The sequence below is a fragment of the Rhinoderma darwinii genome (assembly GCF_050947455.1).
Source record: "Rhinoderma darwinii isolate aRhiDar2 chromosome 5 unlocalized genomic scaffold, aRhiDar2.hap1 SUPER_5_unloc_3, whole genome shotgun sequence".
NCBI classification, from domain to species: Eukaryota; Metazoa; Chordata; class Amphibia; order Anura; family Rhinodermatidae; genus Rhinoderma; species Rhinoderma darwinii.
In genome coordinates, this window is record NW_027461787.1 from 1,486,189 (window position 1) to 1,507,775 (window position 21,587).

The 21,587-nt window shown below is 48.4% G+C and overlaps 1 protein-coding gene across 1 annotated transcript in view; it reads right to left on the minus strand.

The window, feature by feature from the left end:
- Positions 1-3,556: 3,556 nt before the first annotated feature.
- Positions 3,557-21,587, minus strand: part of LOC142689492 (uncharacterized) — a 47,458-nt gene continuing 29,427 nt past the window's right edge. The window contains exons 2-3 of the mRNA XM_075847586.1: positions 8,921-9,394; positions 3,557-4,476 (exon numbers count right to left, since the gene is read on the minus strand). Of these exons, the coding sequence (XP_075703701.1) occupies positions 3,674-4,476; positions 8,921-9,394 (1,277 nt within the window). The 3' untranslated portion in view covers positions 3,557-3,673. The remainder of the gene's footprint in view (positions 4,477-8,920; positions 9,395-21,587) is intronic.

Consider the following 21,587-nt stretch of genomic DNA (forward strand, 5'->3'; position numbering starts at 1 on the left):
GCGGTGCGACTGCAGTGTGATTGCCAAGAGGCCAGGTTTTCTCAATCAGCTGATAGGGTGCTTAGAGACGGCCGGGACGCTCACGGTCTCCGCTTGAGTAGCAGCGTGCACACCGATGATGAAAGGCAGTCACGGCCACGGTGGAGGCGGACGGTGGCTTATGTTGGATGACTCCGCTGGTAGTAGGATCAGTATATGAATCGGAGGGACACCATATAGCTGCCTAAGCTTCTTCAGTAGCAAAAGGTTCAGTTTCAATACATTTGTCTATATAGAAGACGCCATATTGGCTGTATGGATGTATACATGTACCAGCACCGTATTACCGCAGCACCTCGCCACCGAGCATCATGGTCTGGAAAGGCTGCGGACTCCCAAAATCCTCCCCCGGGACTCGTTCACGGCAGTGGTTTTACATCTTTATTTCTTCCAACCAGAAGAGATCCCAGCGGGAGAAGAATCTCACATACAGCCCGGCCCCCGCTCTTGTAGAGGAGCTCCATATTTATTTATTCCCGTTACTTATATAGCGCCAACATATTCCACCGCGCTGCACAGAGAGGGCGATCAATTAGTCCCTGTCCCCAAGAGCTCACAACACACACACTGGACCCATTACATAGGAAGTCAATTAACCTATCAAGAAGATTGTGGAGAGTGGGAAGAAACAAACAACAATGCTGCCCACTGACCCCCATGATGCCCACTGTACTTACCACTGACACCCCCATGCTGCCCACTGACCCCCACGCTGCCCGCTGCCCCCGCGCTGCCCACCGTACTGACCACTGACCCCCGCAGTGCCCACCGTACTGACCACTGCGCTGCCCACCGTACTGACCACTGCGCTGCCCACCGTACTAACCACTGACCCCCGCGCTGCCCACTGGGCCCCATGCTGCCAACCGTACTTACCACTGACCCCCACAGTGCCCACTGACCCCCATGATGCCCACCGTACTTACCACTGACCACGCGGCCTACCAGAGCCCCACGCTACCCACTGACCCCCATGATGCCCACCATACTTACCGCTGCCCACCACACTGAGCCCCCTGCTGCCCACTGAACCTATGATGCCCACCATACTTACCACTGACCCCCATGCTGCCCACCGTGTTGACCACTGACCCCCATGCTGCCCACCGTGTTGACCACTGACCCCCGCGCTGCCCACGTTTCTGATTGCATTATACAATGGATAAACTTAAGTTACGTAAAACCAGAAAAAAAACACCTTTATTGTTCTACGAGATTCTAATAGACTTTATTGACAGATTCCTCACAATTTCAAGATTGCTGCTTGCGATCAGTGAACGGGAACCTTTATTGTTTAATATTCAGGAAGTGAAGAGTCCTCACCATGGGTAGGGCTTGTTAACGTCCGCTATCCGTGCTATGAATGTAACGAGTCCGGCACCTGTGGGAAGCGCACACCTTTTCAAGGTAAGTTTTCAGGTTGGGATTTAAAACAATGTTTCCATTCACTGACAGCAAGCAGACATCTTAAAGTGTGCTGAATTGATAAGTAAAGCCTTTCAGAAATTCCAGAACGTGTCATTATCCCACGATTGAGTTTTATTTCCAGCAGTCGGCGTTGGATTCTCTTCAGGATCGTAGATATGGGAGGAGGCCGCCGCCGCCGCGCTACAGATGACCAGTCAATAACCGCCCTCCGCTCCCGACCGATCCTGATCACTGCGGGACTCCTCTATGGATCGGCCGTGGGGATGAAATGACCTAAAATATAAATCCGCTCCAAACTCCAGCGGCTGCGTCTTCACGACCGCGTCTCTTACTACCTGGAAACTGTCAACAAGCAGGCTGGACTAGAGCCCTATGATGTTGTTGTTTTGGGCAGACTGGGATTTGCAGCTGTAATAGTGACACATTATTCCGCTTGTATAATACTGGGCATAGTTTGTCGCCTGCTGTTTTCTGTATATATGTCGGGGTGACGCACACGTGGGGTGTATATGCTGCCCCTCTATCGGGCTCACCCTATGACCTTGGATCGAGAATAAGTACAAACATTATCTGATCTCTTTGGAGGACACGTGGCGGCGTCCGTGCCGTGGATTCCCTCCACTCAGTAAGCGAGCACGGGCGGCTGGAAGGAGGGGCCGTCAGGTGAAGGTGCGGGGAGGGGGCAGCCGGGACGGATCTATTGTTCTGGTGGAGCGCGTGATGTAATGGAAGATCCGAGAACATGGCGGAAATAACACGGGGGCGAGGAGATGGGGGAAGGGCGTGCAATAACCTATGATATGGAGGCCTTGTAGCTGTGGCTCGGAGACCTGTGACCTTCCAGCTGCTGCTATCATGGCATGCTGGGAGTTGTAGTTCTGCCACAGGTTGGGGACCACCGATCTACAGTAAGTGGACAGTATGGAGATGTCTTGGTGAGGTCTCCAGGGGGTCCGCAGAGGAAGGCTTCACGTTCCGTGTATATAGGACTCCGTGGACCCGCCGGGACGTGGACTATTTACTCTTCCCTTTCTTACTGTATAGAAATGCGTCGTCTGCTGCACTTTCCTATCGCAGAAATATATACCACGCTGTATACTCTTTAGTAGGGGGCCTATGGATGACGTGTGGCGCTGTATAACATGCAGACACCGGGCTGTACAATCGCCGCATGTAAATAGAGAACGCACGGCGCCAACAGAGCGCAGGTAAAACGGATAGACAGGTGGCTGAAAGTTCCGCTCACCTATAGGAGTGCCGCTTAGTCACACGACTCTGATGGGCGAGGGTTTATTTGTAAAGAGCCGATCGTAAGCGGCTGCCAAGGTCCGGTAATCAATGATGTTACCGCCGGAGATCAGGAAGAAAAAACGTGAACAAAATATGGACCAACAAAACGGCTAAACTGCGATGAGGAGGACTGGGGGGGGGGGGGGACAAGAGTTAACGCATCGGACAGGGCTGCGCGTTATTGAGGTCTTCAGCTCCAAGTCGAAACGCGCAGCCCTGATCAATACATGAACTCTTATTTTGTTCACATTTTTTCTTCCCACATCTTGTGATTGTCCTTTATCTTAGCCAATCAGAGCTTGGGAGGGACCCGCTGACCCCGTCATTCGCACTGAGAATATTCTGAGGTCTGTGGGGGCAGCGCGGGGAGGTTTGACCGTGACCGGTGCCTCATTCTCAATATTCTCATTCATTGGCGAAGAACAATATTATTGGGGTCGATGATCATGTGACATTTCTTCTTTACTCTCTAACTGTGCAGGAACTGCTAGTCCCAGCATGCCCTGAAGCCAAGTGCACCCCCACCCAGAGATTTCAGGACGCCTCCGGCTCTGCTCAGTAATGGGGGTCTCTAGTTGATGTAGCATTTCCTCAGACTGGTCTGCCCCGTTATGCCCCTGTGCAGATATCAGGCCGCCGGCACGCTTATCAGTGTTGTGGCACGTGGATGGGGCCGAGCAGAGCTCCGAATATACCGAGAGGCTTCATTGTCCTCACAATCACCTGAGATCTCTGTACAATGTGATCTGCCAATCTGGATCCAGTCATTTATCTCTCAAGACCATTTATAGCCCTGAAGTTGAGAAAATCAAGAGACCCGGAGGCCCCCTTTTATTTTGTTTTTACATTACAGTCAGTGGGACAATTTCTGAACCCGTTGTCCGATCTGCTCGGAACCGTCCCAGACTTGGGTTTATCAGTCGTACTGGAAGCCGCAGGTGGACGTGATCAGTTGCTGGAGGAAAGCGGTGGAGAGCTGCAGGTGTCGATGCAGCTTTGAGTAGGTCTCTCCTGAGGAATCCCTTGTAGGTTTCATCTCCATGGCGTGTAGCGTTGGCCCTTTGTAGAGCTTCCTCTGTGGGGGGGCCAGGCCTTTTGGTGAGGTCTTGTTATGAGCGTGCGTTTTCTGGTGGCGGTGGAGTCTGACAAGCCGGGAGAAGCTGCGGTTACACTTAGGACATCGGAAGCTCGGCTTGTCCTGCGAAGGTTGATGTGTGGAGTCTTCTCTGAGGAGTGGAGGAAGGTGCTGGGCAGGTTCTTGTAAATCACCGGTAAGATGTCTGTAGCATGTGGGACAGGTCCCCTCCTCCACCCGCAGCCTCCCATGATGCCTCTGACTCTGTAAGAAACTTTTACTGCACATCGAACATTTATAGAAGTTGTCAGAGGTAAAAGACTCCGGCGTGGACATGTGACAGTCGCCCAGAGCCACCCACTGTCCCCCGTCCGCCACGCACTGACCACTAGCGGAGGAGATCTGCTCAGTCCACTGTAATTTCCCCTGCTCTTCAGTCCATGGCGAATAATAATGGGTCGTGTCTTGGGGACCTGTCAGGGTCGGAGGGAGAGTTGATCCTCCCTGAAGGTGCCAGTGCTCCTCTTTATCTTGTGGGTCAGTACAGTAATGGGTCTCCCACCCGTCCCCATGGATGGGCATTACTGCACTTTCAATAGCAACATTTATCTCCTCCACCGCAATGACAGTCAACACCTCCGAATCTGGAAGAAAGAAGTAAAGTCGTTACTCAGGATTCAGAAGCGGCCGTCTTCAGGGCCTGGAGCTGCTCGCGCGCGTTACATTAATGACCTGGAATCCAGCACCAATGTGGATGGAGCTGGCAGAAGATGTCGCTGCGATGAGGATCTGGCAGGTTGGGTTTCTACCTGCCAGAACTCACTGTCCTTCCAGGAGATAAGCAGGTGCCAGAGACTTGTGGCAGCCACTTGTCTCTCCATGTGAGACGCTGAACGAGTGTTTACCCCGCGGCGTCTTGTGTGGCCGGTTCTAGAAGGACATGGACTGGATCCTATTATTGCTTCACGCTCTGATTTCTAGTAGAGTCTGAACATTTCTGTTTTTGGGTCCGTGACGGCACGTTGCTGACTGTTAGGCCTCGTTCACATCTGCATTGGGGTCCCGTTCTGACGTTCCGTAGTCGCCTGCGCTATTACTTCCAGCAAAACTACGGATCCAGTGCACAACAGAGACAAACGGAAACCACGGGCACCGGATCCGTCACCATTGAAATCAATGGTGATGGAGACGGAAACCTCTGGTTTCCGTCAGTGTCAGTTTGTGTCTGTTCAGGGTCCCGTTCTGACGGAAAGCTCCGACGGAACGCCAGACCGGGACCCCAACGCAGATGTGAACAGAGCCTTACCAGTAGAAGACCAATACACCGCAATGAAGTACTCCGAGGTAGTGTCTCCATCATTTCAGGCATGTGATACTGGAGATCGGATCCTGACAACCCGAGGGGGAAGCGCTTGAGACGCGGGTATAGGAGTGTGTGACTGCTGTGGATGGTTTCCTACGACCTAAGGAGCCAGAATCCGACGTGGAAACCCAGGAAGAAGAGTTCTCCCCAGACATGACCGCCATTCCACCGGCTCTGGACGGATCTCACATACAATCTGCAGGACGATAGATCAGAGTTTGGATTTTTCCCGGTTCTTGGACTTGAAGCTAATGGAGAACAAGCGGCTGTGAAATTCGCCGGGTGCTGTAACTGGAGGGCGACGTCCATCAGCCGACACTTCTAGGAGACCCTGGAATCTGTATGTAGACACACCCTGAGGCCCCACATCACATCATATGTCCACACGCAGTAGGTTTGTTGTACAAATTGGCGCGGTTTCACGGATGTTTACAAGCCCCATCCACATGTATGGAACAGGTACAAAAATTTCTGCAACAAATCTGCGGCGTGTGACCATAGCCCAACGCCTTCCACAGCGTTGTATGGGAAATGACGTGTTGGAGGGAAGTCACCGTCCGCTCTCCTGAGGAGGCTTCAGCGCGGCTCTCATCTGGATTTTTTACTTTACTGCTTTCTTCTACAAATATTTTATGGTCATTTCCACTCATTTCTATTGGCTTTGAGTGCTTAGTCAATGATTTACTGCGCTCGTTCCCACAAGGTTCATTCATTTTTACAGGACACGACTGTTCATACCGTGCTGATCGCAGGACAAAGGAAAAAATAGAATGGTCAGAACTCACTCTAATCATCCACAAACTTCATCAGGAATTTCTTCCTCTCTGAGATCCGGCCACATGGACTTCCTCTGGTCGTACCTGGACCTCCTGTGGATCTACATGGACTTAAATGGACGTCCTGTGGACTTACATTGATCTCCTGTGGACCTACATTGATCTCCTGTGGACTTACATTTACCTCCTGTGGACCTACATTTACCTCCTGTGGACCCACAAGGACGTCCTTTGGACCTCCTGTGGATCTACATTGACCTCCTGTGGACCCACAAAGGCGTCCTTTGGACCTCCTGTGGACCCACAAGGGCGTCCTTTGGACCTCCTGTGGACCCACAAGGGCGTCCTTTGGACCTCCTGTGGACCCACAAGGGCGTCCTTTGGACCTCCTGTGGACCCACAAGGGCGTCCTTTGGACCTCCTGTGGACCCACAAGGGCGTCCTTTGGACCTCCTGTGGACCCACAAGGGCGTCCTTTGGACCTCCTGTGGACCCACAAGGACGTCCTTTGGACCTCCTGTGGATCTACATTGACCTCCTGTGGACCCACAAAGGCGTCCTTTGGACCTCCTGTGGACCCACAAGGGCGTCCTTTGGACCTCCTGTGGACCCACAAGGGCGTCCTTTGGACCTCCTGTGGACCCACAAGGGCGTCCTTTGGACCTCCTGTGGACCCACAAGGGCGTCCTTTGGACCTCCTGTGGACCCACAAGGGCGTCCTTTGGACCTCCTGTGGACCCACAAGGGCGTCCTTTGGACCTCCTGTGGACCCACAAGGGCGTCCTTTGGACCTCCTGTGGACCCACAAGGGCGTCCTTTGGACCTCCTGTGGACCCACAAGGGCGTCCTTTGGACCTCCTGTGGACCCACAAGGGCGTCCTTTGGACCTCCTGTGGACCCACAAGGGCGTCCTTTGGACCTCCTGTGGACCCACAAGGGCGTCCTTTGGACCTCCTGTGGACCCACAAGGGCGTCCTTTGGACCTCCTGTGGACCCACAAGGGCGTCCTTTGGACCTCCTGTGGACCCACAAGGGCGTCCTTTGGACCTCCTGTGGACCCACAAGGGCGTCCTTTGGACCTCCTGTGGACCCACAAGGGCGTCCTTTGGACCTCCTGTGGACCCACAAGGGCGTCCTTTGGACCTCCTGTGGACCCACAAGGGCGTCCTTTGGACCTCCTGTGGACCCACAAGGGCGTCCTTTGGACCTCCTGTGGACCCACAAGGGCGTCCTTTGGACCTCCTGTGGACCCACAAGGGCGTCCTTTGGACCTCCTGTGGACCCACAAGGGCGTCCTTTGGACCTCCTGTGGACCCACAAGGGCGTCCTTTGGACCTCCTGTGGACCCACAAGGGCGTCCTTTGGACCTCCTGTGGACCCACAAGGGCGTCCTTTGGACCTCCTGTGGACCCACAAGGGCGTCCTTTGGACCTCCTGTGGACCCACAAGGGCGTCCTTTGGACCTCCTTTGGACCTCCTGTGGACCCACAAGGGCGTCCTTTGGACCTCCTTTGGACCTCCTGTGGACCCACAAGGGCGTCCTTTGGACCTCCTGTGGACCCACAAGGGCGTCCTTTGGACCTCCTGTGGACCCACAAGGGCGTCCTTTGGACCTCCTGTGGACCCACAAGGGCGTCCTTTGGACCTCCTGTGGACCCACAAGGAGGTCCTTTGGACGTCCTTTGGACCTCCTGTGGACCCACAAGGAGGTCCTTTGGACGTCCTTTGGACCTCCTGTGGACCCACAAGGGCGTCCTTTGGACCTCCTGTGGACCCACAAGGGCGTCCTTTGGACCTCCTGTGGACCCACAAGGGCGTCCTTTGGATCTCCTGTGGACCCACAAGGGCGTCCTTTGGATCTCCTGTGGACCCACAAGGGCGTCCTTTGGACCTCCTGTGGACCCACAAGGGCGTCCTTTGGACCTCCTGTGGACCCACAAGGGCGTCCTTTGGACCTCCTGTGGACCCACAAGGGCGTCCTTTGGACCTCCTGTGGACCCACAAGGGCGTCCTTTGGACCTCCTGTGGACCCACAAGGGCGTCCTTTGGACCTCCTGTGGACCCACAAGGGCGTCCTTTGGACCTCCTGTGGACCCACAAGGGCGTCCTTTGGACCTCCTGTGGACCCACAAGGGCGTCCTTTGGACCTCCTGTGGACCCACAAGGACGTCCTTTGGACCTCCTGTGGACCCACAAGGACGTCCTTTGGATCTCCTGTGGACTTACATGGATCTGCTGTGGATCTACATTGACCTACATGAACCTCCTGTGGATCTATACAGACTTCTACTGTGGACTTTCATTAACCTCATGTGGATCTATATTGACCTCTGGTGTACCAACAAGGACTTCCTTTGGATCTACAGGGACCTAAATGGACATCCTGTGGATCTTCTGTGAATCTACGTGGACCTGCACGGGACCTCCTGTGGACCTGCACGGGACCTCCTGTGGACCTGCACGGGACCTCCTGTGGACCTGCACGGGACCTCCTGTGGACCTGCACGGGACCTCCTGTGGACCTGCACGGGACCTCCTGTGGACCTGCACGGGACCTCCTGTGGACCTGCACGGGACCTCCTGTGGATTATAACTGGATGGTTTTCTGCCTGGGGTTCAGCGTGGAGCACAGGAGGCCACTTCTGGAGTATGGAGGGTGACACACCTGGAGAAGTATGAGGGAGGTCATACATTTACAGTTCTGGCTGATTCTCATTTCCTTCTAGTAACTGGATGGATCCCAGACACTGGATTTTTGTAAAGCTGTCCGTCCACGTGATCTTTCTTCGGACTCTCCCATCACTTCAATAGGGAGGGGGGGGGGGTGTTATCTCCCGGCTGCACACAAGCATCAGACATGGGGTTGGGGTCCTGATCCTTTTTTCCCCCATACAAGGAGCCTCTGCTGCTCTCCCTGACTGTGATGTAATAAGTGAGGAACCTACTCACCTGGAAGGACATCACATGTAACCGTCCGATCACCCTCCATGAGCAGATCTACACCAGATCCACAGGAGAAACTGGTGGCATCTTTGAGACTTCCTGTTATAATCTCTGTCCTCTGTCCAGTCATAAGGGATGGGCTTTTACTCTCTGGTGTCACCACATGAATAGGAGGATCAGACCGCTCTTCTCCCAAAGTCGCCTGTGCCCCAGAGGTCAGCAGGTTGTTACCCGTGAAGGCATCTACTTGACACTTCTGGATCACAGTTGTCCTACGACATGGCAGAACCGCAGTCGTGGGAAGTGCCGACCTCTCTGAATATGAAGAGATGAAGGATTTTGTGATTTCCCCAGGAACTCGTACCTTCTTCTGAGTCAGTGGCGTCTCTGGTGTCTGGATGACGACGCTCTCCAGTGCAGTCTCCTCATTCTCTGGACTGTCCTTTCCCTCCGGCTCTTCTCTCCGCAAGAACATGTAGCCTGGAAGACACAACCTTTATTACCAGAGGTCACAGGTTGATGAAGAGCGCTCTGTCCTGACATGCTGCTGCTCGGGGGGTCGGGCGCTGTCTCTTTCCTCAAGCTCTCTAGAAAGCTCTTCCATAAAGATCTACTGAAGGATCTACCAAGGGATCTACTAGACTGCAGAAATATCAGAGCATTTCTCACTAGAATGAAAAACAAAATCACTAGTCCGAGTGCACATGGAATATAGTGTACGGCACTGATCACCTGTATATAAGACATAGCAGAGCTGGAGCGGTGTAGTGTAGAGGAGTAATACATGGAATATAGTGTACAGCACTGATCACCTGTATATAAGACATAGCAGAGCTGGAGCGGTGTAGTGTAGAGGAGTAATACATGGAATATAGTGTACAGCACTGATCACCTGTATATAAGACATAGCAGAGCAGGAAGGTGTAGTGTAGAGGAGCGCAGTAATACATGGAATATAGTGTACAGCACTGATCACCTGTGTATAAGACATAGCAGAGCTGGAGCGGTGTAGTGTAGAGGAGCGCAGTAATACATGGAATATAGTGTACAGCACTGATCACCTGTATATAAGACATAGCAGTGCTGGAGCGGTGTAGTGTAGAGGAGTAATACATGGAATATAGTGTACAGCACTGATCACCTGTGTATAAGACATAGCAGAGCTGGAGCGGTGTAGTGTAGAGGAGTAATACATGGAATATAGTGTACAGCACTGATCACCTGTATATAAGACATAGCAGAGCTGGAGCGGTGTAGTGTAGAGGAGTAATACATGGAATATAGTGTACAGCACTGATCACCTGTATATAAGACATAGCAGAGCTGGAGCGGTGTAGTGTAGAGGAGTAATACATGGAATATAGTGTACAGCACTGATCACCTGAGTATAAGACATAGCAGAGCTGGAGCGGTGTAGTGTAGAGGAGTAATACATGGAATATAGTGTACAGCACTGATCACCTGTATATAAGACATAGCAGAGCTGGAGCGGTGTAGTGTAGAGGAGCGCAGTAATACATGGAATATAGTGTACAGCACTGATCACCTGTGTATAAGACATAGCAGAGCTGGAGCGGTGTAGTGTAGAGGAGCGCAGTAATACATGGAATATAGTGTACAGCACTGATCACCTGTATATAAGACATAGCAGTGCTGGAGCGGTGTAGTGTAGAGGAGTAATACATGGAATATAGTGTACAGCACTGATCACCTGTGTATAAGACATAGCAGAGCTGGAGCGGTGTAGTGTAGAGGAGCGCAGTAATACATGGAATATAGTGTACGGCACTGATCACCTGTATATAAGACATAGCAGAGCTGGAGCGGTGTAGTGTAGAGGAGTAATACATGGAATATAGTGTACAGCACTGATCACCTGTATATAAGACATAGCAGAGCTGGAGCGGTGTAGTGTAGAGGAGCGCAGTAATACATGGAATATAGTGTACGGCACTGATCACCTGTGTATAAGACATAGCAGAGCTGGAGCGGTGTAGTGTAGAGGAGTAATACATGGAATATAGTGTACAGCACTGATCACCTGTATATAAGACATAGCAGAGCTGGAGCGGTGTAGTGTAGAGGAGTAATACATGGAATATAGTGTACAGCACTGATCACCTGTGTATAAGACATAGCAGAGCTGGAGCGGTGTAGTGTAGAGGAGTAATACATGGAATATAGTGTACAGCACTGATCACCTGTGTATAAGACATAGCAGAGCTGGAGCGGTGTAGTGTAGAGGAGTAATACATGGAATATAGTGTACGGCACTGATCACCTGTATATAAGACATAGCAGAGCTGGAGCGGTGTAGAGGAGCGCAGTAATACATGGAATATAGTGTACAGCACTGATCACCTGTATATAAGACATAGCAGAGCTGGAGCGGTGTAGTGTAGAGGAGCGCAGTAATACATGGAATATAGTGTACAGCACTGATCACCTGTGTATAAGACATAGCAGAGCTGGAGCGGTGTAGTGTAGAGGAGTAATACATGGAATATAGTGTACGGCACTGATCACCTGTATATAAGACATAGCAGAGCTGGAGCGGTGTAGTGTAGTGGAGTAATACATGGAATATAGTGTACAGCACTGATCACCTGTGTATAAGACATAGCAGAGCTGGAGCGGTGTAGAGGAGCGCAGTAATACATGGAATATAGTGTACAGCACTGATCACCTGTGTATAAGACATAGCAGAGCTGGAGCGGTGTAGTGTAGAGGAGTAATACATGGAATATAGTGTACAGCACTGATCACCTGTGTATAAGACATAGCAGAGCTGGAGCAGTGTAGTGTAGAGGAGTAATACATGGAATATAGTGTACAGCACTGATCACCTGTGTATAAGACATAGCAGAGCTGGAGCGGTGTAGCGTAGAGGAGTAATACATGGAATATAGTGTACAGCACTGATCACCTGTGTATAAGACATAGCAGAGCTGGAGCGGTGTAGTGTAGTGGAGTAATACATGGAATATAGTGTACAGCACTGATCACCTGTGTATAAGACATAGCAGAGCTGGAGCGGTGTAGTGTAGAGGAGTAATACATGGAATATAGTGTACAGCACTGATCACCTGTGTATAACACATAGCAGAGCTGGAGCGGTGTAGTGTAGAGGAGTAATACATGGAATATAGTGTACGGCACTGATCACCTGTGTATAAGACATAGCAGAGCTGGAGCGGTGTAGTGTAGAGGAGTAATACATGGAATATAGTGTACAGCACTGATCACCTGTGTATAACACATAGCAGTGCTGGAGCGGTGTAGCGTAGAGGAGTAATACATGGAATATAGTGTACAGCACTGATCACCTGTGTATAACACATAGCAGAGCTGGAGCGGTGTAGTGTAGAGGAGTAATACATGGAATATAGTGTACGGCACTGATCACCTGTGTATAAGACATAGCAGAGCTGGAGCGGTGTAGTGTAGAGGAGTAATACATGGAATATAGTGTACAGCACTGATCACCTGTGTATAAGACATAGCAGAGCTGGAGCGGTGTAGTGTAGAGGAGTAATACATGGAATATAGTGTACAGCACTGATCACCTGTGTATAAGACATAGCAGAGCTGGAGCGGTGTAGTGTAGAGGAGCGCAGTAATACATGGAATATAGTGTACGGCACTGATCACCTGTGTATAAGACATAGCAGAGCTGGAGCGGTGTAGTGTAGAGGAGTAATACATGGAATATAGTGTACAGCACTGATCACCTGTGTATAAGACATAGCAGAGCTGGAGCAGTGTAGCGTAGAGGAGTAATACATGGAATATAGTGTACAGCACTGATCACCTGTATATAAGACATAGCAGAGCTGGAGCGGTGTAGTGTAGAGGAGCGCAGTAATACATGGAATATAGTGTACAGCACTGATCACCTGTGTATAAGACATAGCAGAGCTGGAGCGGTGTAGTGTAGAGGAGTAATACATGGAATATAGTGTACAGCACTGATCACCTGTATATAACACATAGCAGAGCTGGAGCGGTGTAGTGTAGAGGAGTAATACATGGAATAAAGTGTACAGCACTGATCACCTGTGTATAAGACATAGCAGAGCTGGAGCGGTGTAGTGTAGAGGAGTAATACATGGAATATAGTGTACAGCACTGATCACCTGTATATAAGACATAGCAGAGCTGGAGCGGTGTAGTGTAGAGGAGTAATACATGGAATATAGTGTACAGCACTGATCACCTGTATATAAGACATAGCAGAGCTGGAGCGGTGTAGTGTAGAGGAGTAATACATGGAATATAGTGTACAGCACTGATCACCTGTATATAAGACATAGCAGAGCTGGAGCGGTGTAGTGTAGAGGAGCGCAGTAATACATGGAATATAGTGTACAGCACTGATCACCTGTATATAAGACATAGCAGAGCTGGAGCGGTGTAGTGTAGAGGAGTAATACATGGAATATAGTGTACAGCACTGATCACCTGTGTATAAGACATAGCAGAGCTGGAGCAGTGTAGCGTAGAGGAGTAATACATGGAATATAGTGTACAGCACTGATCACCTGTATATAAGACATAGCAGAGCTGGAGCGGTGTAGTGTAGAGGAGTGCAGTAATACATGGAATATAGTGTACAGCACTGATCACCTGTGTATAAGACATAGCAGAGCTGGAGCGGTGTAGAGGAGAGGAGCGCAGTAATACATGGAATATAGTGTACAGCACTGATCACCTGTGTATAAGACATAGCAGAGCTGGAGCGGTGTAGTGTAGAGGAGTAATACATGGAATATAGTGTACAGCACTGATCACCTGTGTATAAGACATAGCAGAGCTGGAGCGGTGTAGTGTAAAGGAGTAATACATGGAATATAGTGTACAGCACGGATCACCTGTGTATAAGACATAGCAGAGCTGGAGCGGTGTAGTGTAGAGGAGTAATACATGGAATATAGTGTACAGCACTGATCACCTGTGTATAAGACATAGCAGAGCTGGAGCGGTGTAGTGTAGAGGAGTAATACATGGAATATAGTGTACAGCACTGATCACCTGTGTATAAGACATAGCAGACTGGAGCGGTGTAGTGTAGAGGAGCGCAGTAATACATGGAATATAGTGTACAGCACTGATCACCTGTATATAACACATAGCAGAGCTGGAGCGGTGTAGTGTAGAGGAGTAATACATGGAATATAGTGTACAGCACTGATCACCTGTGTATAAGACATAGCAGAGCTGGAGCGGTGTAGTGTAGAGGAGTAATACATGGAATATAGTGTACAGCACTGATCACCTGTATATAAGACATAGCAGAGCTGGAGCGGTGTAGTGTAGAGGAGTAATACATGGAATATAGTGTACAGCACTGATCACCTGTATATAAGACATAGCAGTGCTGGAGCGGTGTAGTGTAGAGGAGCGCAGTAATACATGGAATATAGTGTACGGCACTGATCACCTGTATATAAGACATAGCAGAGCTGGAGCGGTGTAGTGTAGTGGAGTAATACATGGAATATAGTGTACAGCACTGATCACCTGTGTATAAGACATAGCAGAGCTGGAGCGGTGTAGAGGAGCGCAGTAATACATGGAATATAGTGTACAGCACTGATCACCTGTATATAACACATAGCACAGCTGGAGCGGTGTAGTGTAGTGGAGTAATACATGGAATATAGTGTACGGCACTGATCACCTGTATATAAGACATAGCAGAGCTGGAGCGGTGTAGTGTAGTGGAGTAATACATGGAATATAGTGTACAGCACTGATCACCTGTATATAAGACATAGCAGTGCTGGAGCGGTGTAGTGTAGAGGAGCGCAGTAATACATGGAATATAGTGTACGGCACTGATCACCTGTATATAAGACATAGCAGAGCTGGAGCGGTGTAGTGTAGTGGAGTAATACATGGAATATAGTGTACAGCACTGATCACCTGTGTATAACACATAGCAGAGCTGGAGCGGTGTAGAGGAGCGCAGTAATACATGGAATATAGTGTACAGCACTGATCACCTGTATATAACACATAGCAGAGCTGGAGCGGTGTAGTGTAGTGGAGTAATACATGGAATATAGTGTACAGCACTGATCACCTGTGTATAAGACATAGCAGAGCTGGAGCGGTGTAGAGGAGCGCAGTAATACATGGAATATAGTGTACAGCACTGATCACCTGTATATAACACATAGCAGAGCTGGAGCGGTGTAGTGTAGTGGAGTAATACATGGAATATAGTGTACGGCACTGATCACCTGTATATAAGACATAGCAGAGCTGGAGCGGTGTAGTGTAGTGGAGTAATACATGGAATATAGTGTACAGCACTGATCACCTGTGTATAACACATAGCAGAGCTGGAGCGGTGTAGAGGAGCGCAGTAATACATGGAATATAGTGTACAGCACTGATCACCTGTATATAACACATAGCAGAGCTGGAGCGGTGTAGTGTAGTGGAGTAATACATGGAATATAGTGTACAGCACTGATCACCTGTATATAACACATAGCAGAGCTGGAGCGGTGTAGTGTAGAGGAGTAATACATGGAATATAGTGTACAGCACTGATCACCTGTATATAAGACATAGCAGAGCTGGAGCGGTGTAGTGTAGAGGAGTAATACATGGAATATAGTGTACAGCACTGATCACCTGTGTATAAGACATAGCAGAGCTGGAGCGGTGTAGAGTAGAGGGGTAATACATGGAATATAGTGTACAGCACTGATCACCTGTGTATAACACATAGCAGAGCTGGAGCGGTGTAGAGGAGCGCAGTAATACATGGAATATAGTGTACAGCACTGATCACCTGTATATAAGACATAGCAGAGCTGGAGCGGTGTAGTGTAGAGGAGTAATACATGGAATATAGTGTACAGCACTGATCACCTGTGTATAAGACATAGCAGAGCTGGAGCGGTGTAGAGTAGAGGGGTAATACATGGAATATAGTGTACAGCACTGATCACCTGTGTATAAGACATAGCAGAGCTGGAGCGGTGTAGAGTAGAGGAGTAATACATGGAATATAGTGTACAGCACTGATCACCTGTATATAAGACATAGCAGAGCTGGAGCGGTGTAGAGTAGAGGAGTAATACATGGAATATAGTGTACGGCACTGATCACCTGTATATAAGACATAGCAGAGCTGGAGCGGTGTAGTGTAGAGGAGTAATACATGGAATATAGTGTACAGCACTGATCACCTGTGTATAAGACATAGCAGAGCTGGAGCGGTGTAGTGTAGAGGAGCGCAGTAATACATGGAATATAGTGTACAGCACTGATCACCTGTATATAACACATAGCAGAGCTGGAGCGGTGTAGTGTAGAGGAGTAATACATGGAATATAGTGTACAGCACTGATCACCTGTGTATAACACATAGCAGAGCTGGAGCGGTGTAGTGTAGAGGAGCGCAGTAATACATGGAATATAGTGTACAGCACTGATCACCTGTATATAAGACATAGCAGAGCTGGAGCGGTGTAGTGTAGAGGAGTAATACATGGAATATAGTGTACAGCACTGATCACCTGTGTATAAGACATAGCAGAGCTGGAGCGGTGTAGTGTAGAGGAGCGCAGTAATACATGGAATATAGTGTACAGCACTGATCACCTGTGTATAAGACATAGCAGAGCTGGAGCGGTGTAGTGTAGAGGAGCGCAGTAATACATGGAATATAGTGTACAGCACTGATCACCTGTATATAACACATAGCAGAGCTGGAGCGGTGTAGTGTAGTGGAGTAATACATGGAATATAGTGTACAGCACTGATCACCTGTGTATAAGACATAGCAGAGCTGGAGCGGTGTAGTGTAGAGGAGTAATACATGGAATATAGTGTACAGCACTGATCACCTGTGTATAAGACATAGCAGAGCTGGAGCGGTGTAGTGTAGTGTAGAGGAGTAATACATGGAATATAGTGTACAGCACTGATCACCTGTGTATAAGACATAGCAGAGCTGGAGCGGTGTAGTGTAGAGGAGCGCAGTAATACATGGAATATAGTGTACAGCACTGATCACCTGTGTATAAGACATAGCAGAGCTGGAGCGGTGTAGTGTAGAGGAGTAATACATGGAATATAGTGTACGGCACTGATCACCTGTGTATAAGACATAGCAGAGCTGGAGCGGTGTAGTGTAGAGGAGTAATACATGGAATATAGTGTACAGCACTGATCACCTGTATATAAGACATAGCAGAGCTGGAGCGGTGTAGTGTAGAGGAGTAATACATGGAATATAGTGTACAGCACTGATCACCTGTATATAAGACATAGCAGAGCTGGAGCGGTGTAGTGTAGAGGAGTAATACATGGAATATAGTGTACAGCACTGATCACCTGTGTATAAGACATAGCAGAGCTGGAGCGGTGTAGTGTAGAGGAGTAATACATGGAATATAGTGTACAGCACTGATCACCTGTGTATAAGACATAGCAGAGCTGGAGCGGTGTAGTGTAGAGGAGTAATACATGGAATATAGTGTACAGCACTGATCACCTGTGTATAAGACATAGCAGAGCTGGAGCGGTGTAGTGTAGAGGAGCGCAGTAATACATGGAATATAGTGTACAGCACTGATCACCTGTGTATAAGACATAGCAGAGCTGGAGCGGTGTAGTGTAGAGGAGTAATACATGGAATATAGTGTACAGCACTGATCACCTGTGTATAAGACATAGCAGAGCTGGAGCGGTGTAGTGTAGAGGAGTAATACATGGAATATAGTGTACAGCACTGATCACCTGTATATAAGACATAGCAGAGCTGGAGCGGTGTAGAGGAGCGCAGTAATACATGGAATATAGTGTACAGCACTGATCACCTGTGTATAACACATAGCAGAGCTGGAGCGGTGTAGTGTAGAGGAGCGCAGTAATACATGGAATATAGTGTACAGCACTGATCACCTGTGTATAAGACATAGCAGAGCTGGAGCGGTGTAGTGTAGAGGAGTAATACATGGAATATAGTGTACAGCACTGATCACCTGTATATAAGACATAGCAGAGCTGGAGCGGTGTAGAGGAGCGCAGTAATACATGGAATATAGTGTACAGCACTGATCACCTGTATATAAGACATAGCAGAGCTGGAGCGGTGTAGTGTAGAGGAGCGCAGTAATACATGGAATATAGTGTACAGCACTGATCACCTGTATATAAGACATAGCAGAGCTGGAGCGGTGTAGTGTAGAGGAGTAATACATGGAATATAGTGTACAGCACTGATCACCTGTATATAACACATAGCAGAGCTGGAGCGGTGTAGTGTAGAGGAGTAATACATGGAATATAGTGTACAGCACTGATCACCTGTATATAAGACATAGCAGAGCTGGAGCGGTGTAGTGTAGAGGAGTAATACATGGAATATAGTGTACAGCACTGATCACCTGTATATAAGACATAGCAGAGCTGGAGCGGTGTAGTGTAGAGGAGTAATACATGGAATATAGTGTACAGCACTGATCACCTGTGTATAAGACATAGCAGAGCTGGAGCGGTGTAGTGAAGAGGAGCGCAGTAATACATGGAATATAGTGTACAGCACTGATCACCTGTGTATAAGACATAGCAGAGCTGGAGCGGTGTAGTGTAGAGGAGTAATACATGGAATATAGTGTACAGCACTGATCACCTGTGTATAAGACATAGCAGTGCTGGAGCGGTGTAGTGTAGAGGAGCGCAGTAATACATGGAATATAGTGTACAGCACTGATCACCTGTGTATAAGACATAGCAGAGCTGGAGCGGTGTAGTGTAGAGGAGTAATACATGGAATATAGTGTACAGCACTGATCACCTGTATATAACACATAGCAGAGCTGGAGCGGTGTAGTGTAGAGGAGTAATACATGGAATATAGTGTACGGCACTGATCACCTGTGTATAAGACATAGCAGAGCTGGAGCGGTGTAGTGTAGTGGAGTAATACATGGAATATAGTGTACAGCACTGATCACCTGTGTATAAGACATAGCAGAGCTGGAGCGGTGTAGTGTAGAGGAGCGCAGTAATACATGGAATATAGTGTACAGCACTGATCACCTGTGTATAAGACATAGCAGAGCTGGAGCGGTGTAGTGTAGAGGAGTAATACATGGAATATAGTGTACAGCACTGATCACCTGTATATAAGACATAGCAGAGCTGGAGCGGTGTAGAGGAGCGCAGTAATACATGGAATATAGTGTACAGCACTGATCACCTGTATATAAGACATAGCAGAGCTGGAGCGGTGTAGTGTAGAGGAGCGCAGTAATACATGGAATATAGTGTACAGCACTGATCACCTGTATATAAGACATAGCAGAGCTGGAGCGGTGTAGTGTAGAGGAGCGCAGTAATACATGGAATATAGTGTACAGCACTGATCACCTGTGTATAAGACATAGCAGAGCTGGAGCGGTGTAGTGTAGAGGAGTAATACATGGAATATAGTGTACAGCACTGATCACCTGTATATAAGACATAGCAGAGCTGGAGCAGTGTAGCGTAGAGGAGTAATACATGGAATATAGTGTACGGCACTGATCACCTGTGTATAAGACATAGCAGAGCTGGAGCGGTGTAGTGTAGAGGAGTAATACATGGAATATAGTGTACAGCACTGATCACCTGTATATAACACATAGCAGAGCTGGAGCGGTGTAGTGTAGAGGAGTAATACATGGAATATAGTGTACGGCACTGATCACCTGTGTATAAGACATAGCAGAGCTGGAGCGGTGTAGTGTAGAGGAGTAATACATGGAATATAGTGTACAGCACTGATCACCTGTGTATAAGACATAGCAGAGCTGGAGCGGTGTAGTGTAGAGGAGCGCAGTAATACATGGAATATAGTGTACAGCACTGATCACCTGTATATAAGACATAGCAGAGCTGGAGCGGTGTAGTGTAGAGGAGCGCAGTAATACATGGAATATAGTGTACAGCACTGATCACCTGTGTATAAGACATAGCAGAGCTGGAGCGGTGTAGTGTAGAGGAGTAATACATGGAATATAGTGTACAGCACTGATCACCTGTGTATAAGACATAGCAGAGCTGGAGCGGTGTAGTGTAGAGGAGTAATACATGGAATATAGTGTACAGCACTGATCACCTGTGTATAAGACATAGCAGTGCTGGAGCGGTGTAGAGGAGCGCAGTAATACATGGAATATAGTGTACAGCACTGATCACCTGTATATAAGACATAGCAGAGCTGGAGCGGTGTAGTGTAGAGGAGTAATACATGGAATATAGTGTACAGCACTGATCACCTGTGTATAAGACATAGCAGAGCTGGAGCGGTGTAGTGTAAAGGAGTAATACATGGAATATAGTGTACAGCACTGATCACCTGTATATAAGACATAGCAGAGCTGGAGCGGTGTAGTGTAGAGGAGCGCAGTAATACATGGAATATAGTGTACAGCACTGATCACCTGTATATAACACATAGCAGAGCTGGAGCGGTGTAGTGTAGAGGAGTAATACATGGAATATAGTGTACAGCACTGATCACCTGTGTATAAGACATAGCAGAGCTGGAGCAGTGTAGCGTAGAGGAGTAATACATGGAATATAGTGTACAGCACTGATCACCTGTATATAAGACATAGCAGAGCTGGAGCGGTGTAGTGTAGAGGAGCGCAGTAATACATGGAATATAGTGTACAGCACTGATCACCTGTGTATAAGACATAGCAGAGCTGGAGCGGTGTAGAGGAGCGCAGTAATACATGGAATATAGTGTACAGCACTGATCACCTGTGTATAAGACATAGCAGAGCTGGAGCGGTGTAGTGTAGAGGAGTAATACATGGAATATAGTGTACAGCACTGATCACCTGTATATAAGACATAGCAGAGCTGGAGCGGTGTAGTGTAGAGGAGTAATACATGGAATATAGTGTACAGCACTGATCACCTGTATATAAGACATAGCAGAGCTGGAGCGGTGTAGTGTAGAGGAGTAATACATGGAATATAGTGTACAGCACTGATCACCTGTGTATAAGACATAGCAGAGCTGGAGCGGTGTAGTGTAGAGGAGCGCAGTAATACATGGAATATAGTGTACAGCACTGATCACCTGTGTATAACACATAGCAGAGCTGGAGCGGTGTAGTGTAGTGGAGTAATACATGGAATATAGTGTACAGCACTGATCACCTGTGTATAACACATAGCAGAGCTGGAGCGGTGTAGAGGAGCGCAGTAATACATGGAATATAGTGTACAGCACTGATCACCTGTATATAAGACATAGCAGAGCTGGAGCGGTGTAGTGTAGAGGAGTAATACATGGAATATAGTGTACAGCACTGATCACCTGTGTATAAGACATAGCAGAGCTGGAGCGGTGTAGAGTAGAGGGGTAATACATGGAATATAGTGTACAGCACTGATCACCTGTATATAAGACATAGCAGAGCTGGAGCGGTGTAGTGTAGAGGAGTAATACATGGAATATAGTGTACAGCACTGATCACCTGTATATAACACATAGCAGAGCTGGAGTGGTGTAGTGTAGAGGAGTAATACATGGAATATAGTGTACAGCACTGATCACCTGTATATAAGACATAGCAGAGCTGGAGCGGTGTAGTGTAGAGGAGTAATACATGGAATATAGTGTACAGCACTGATCACCTGTGTATAACAC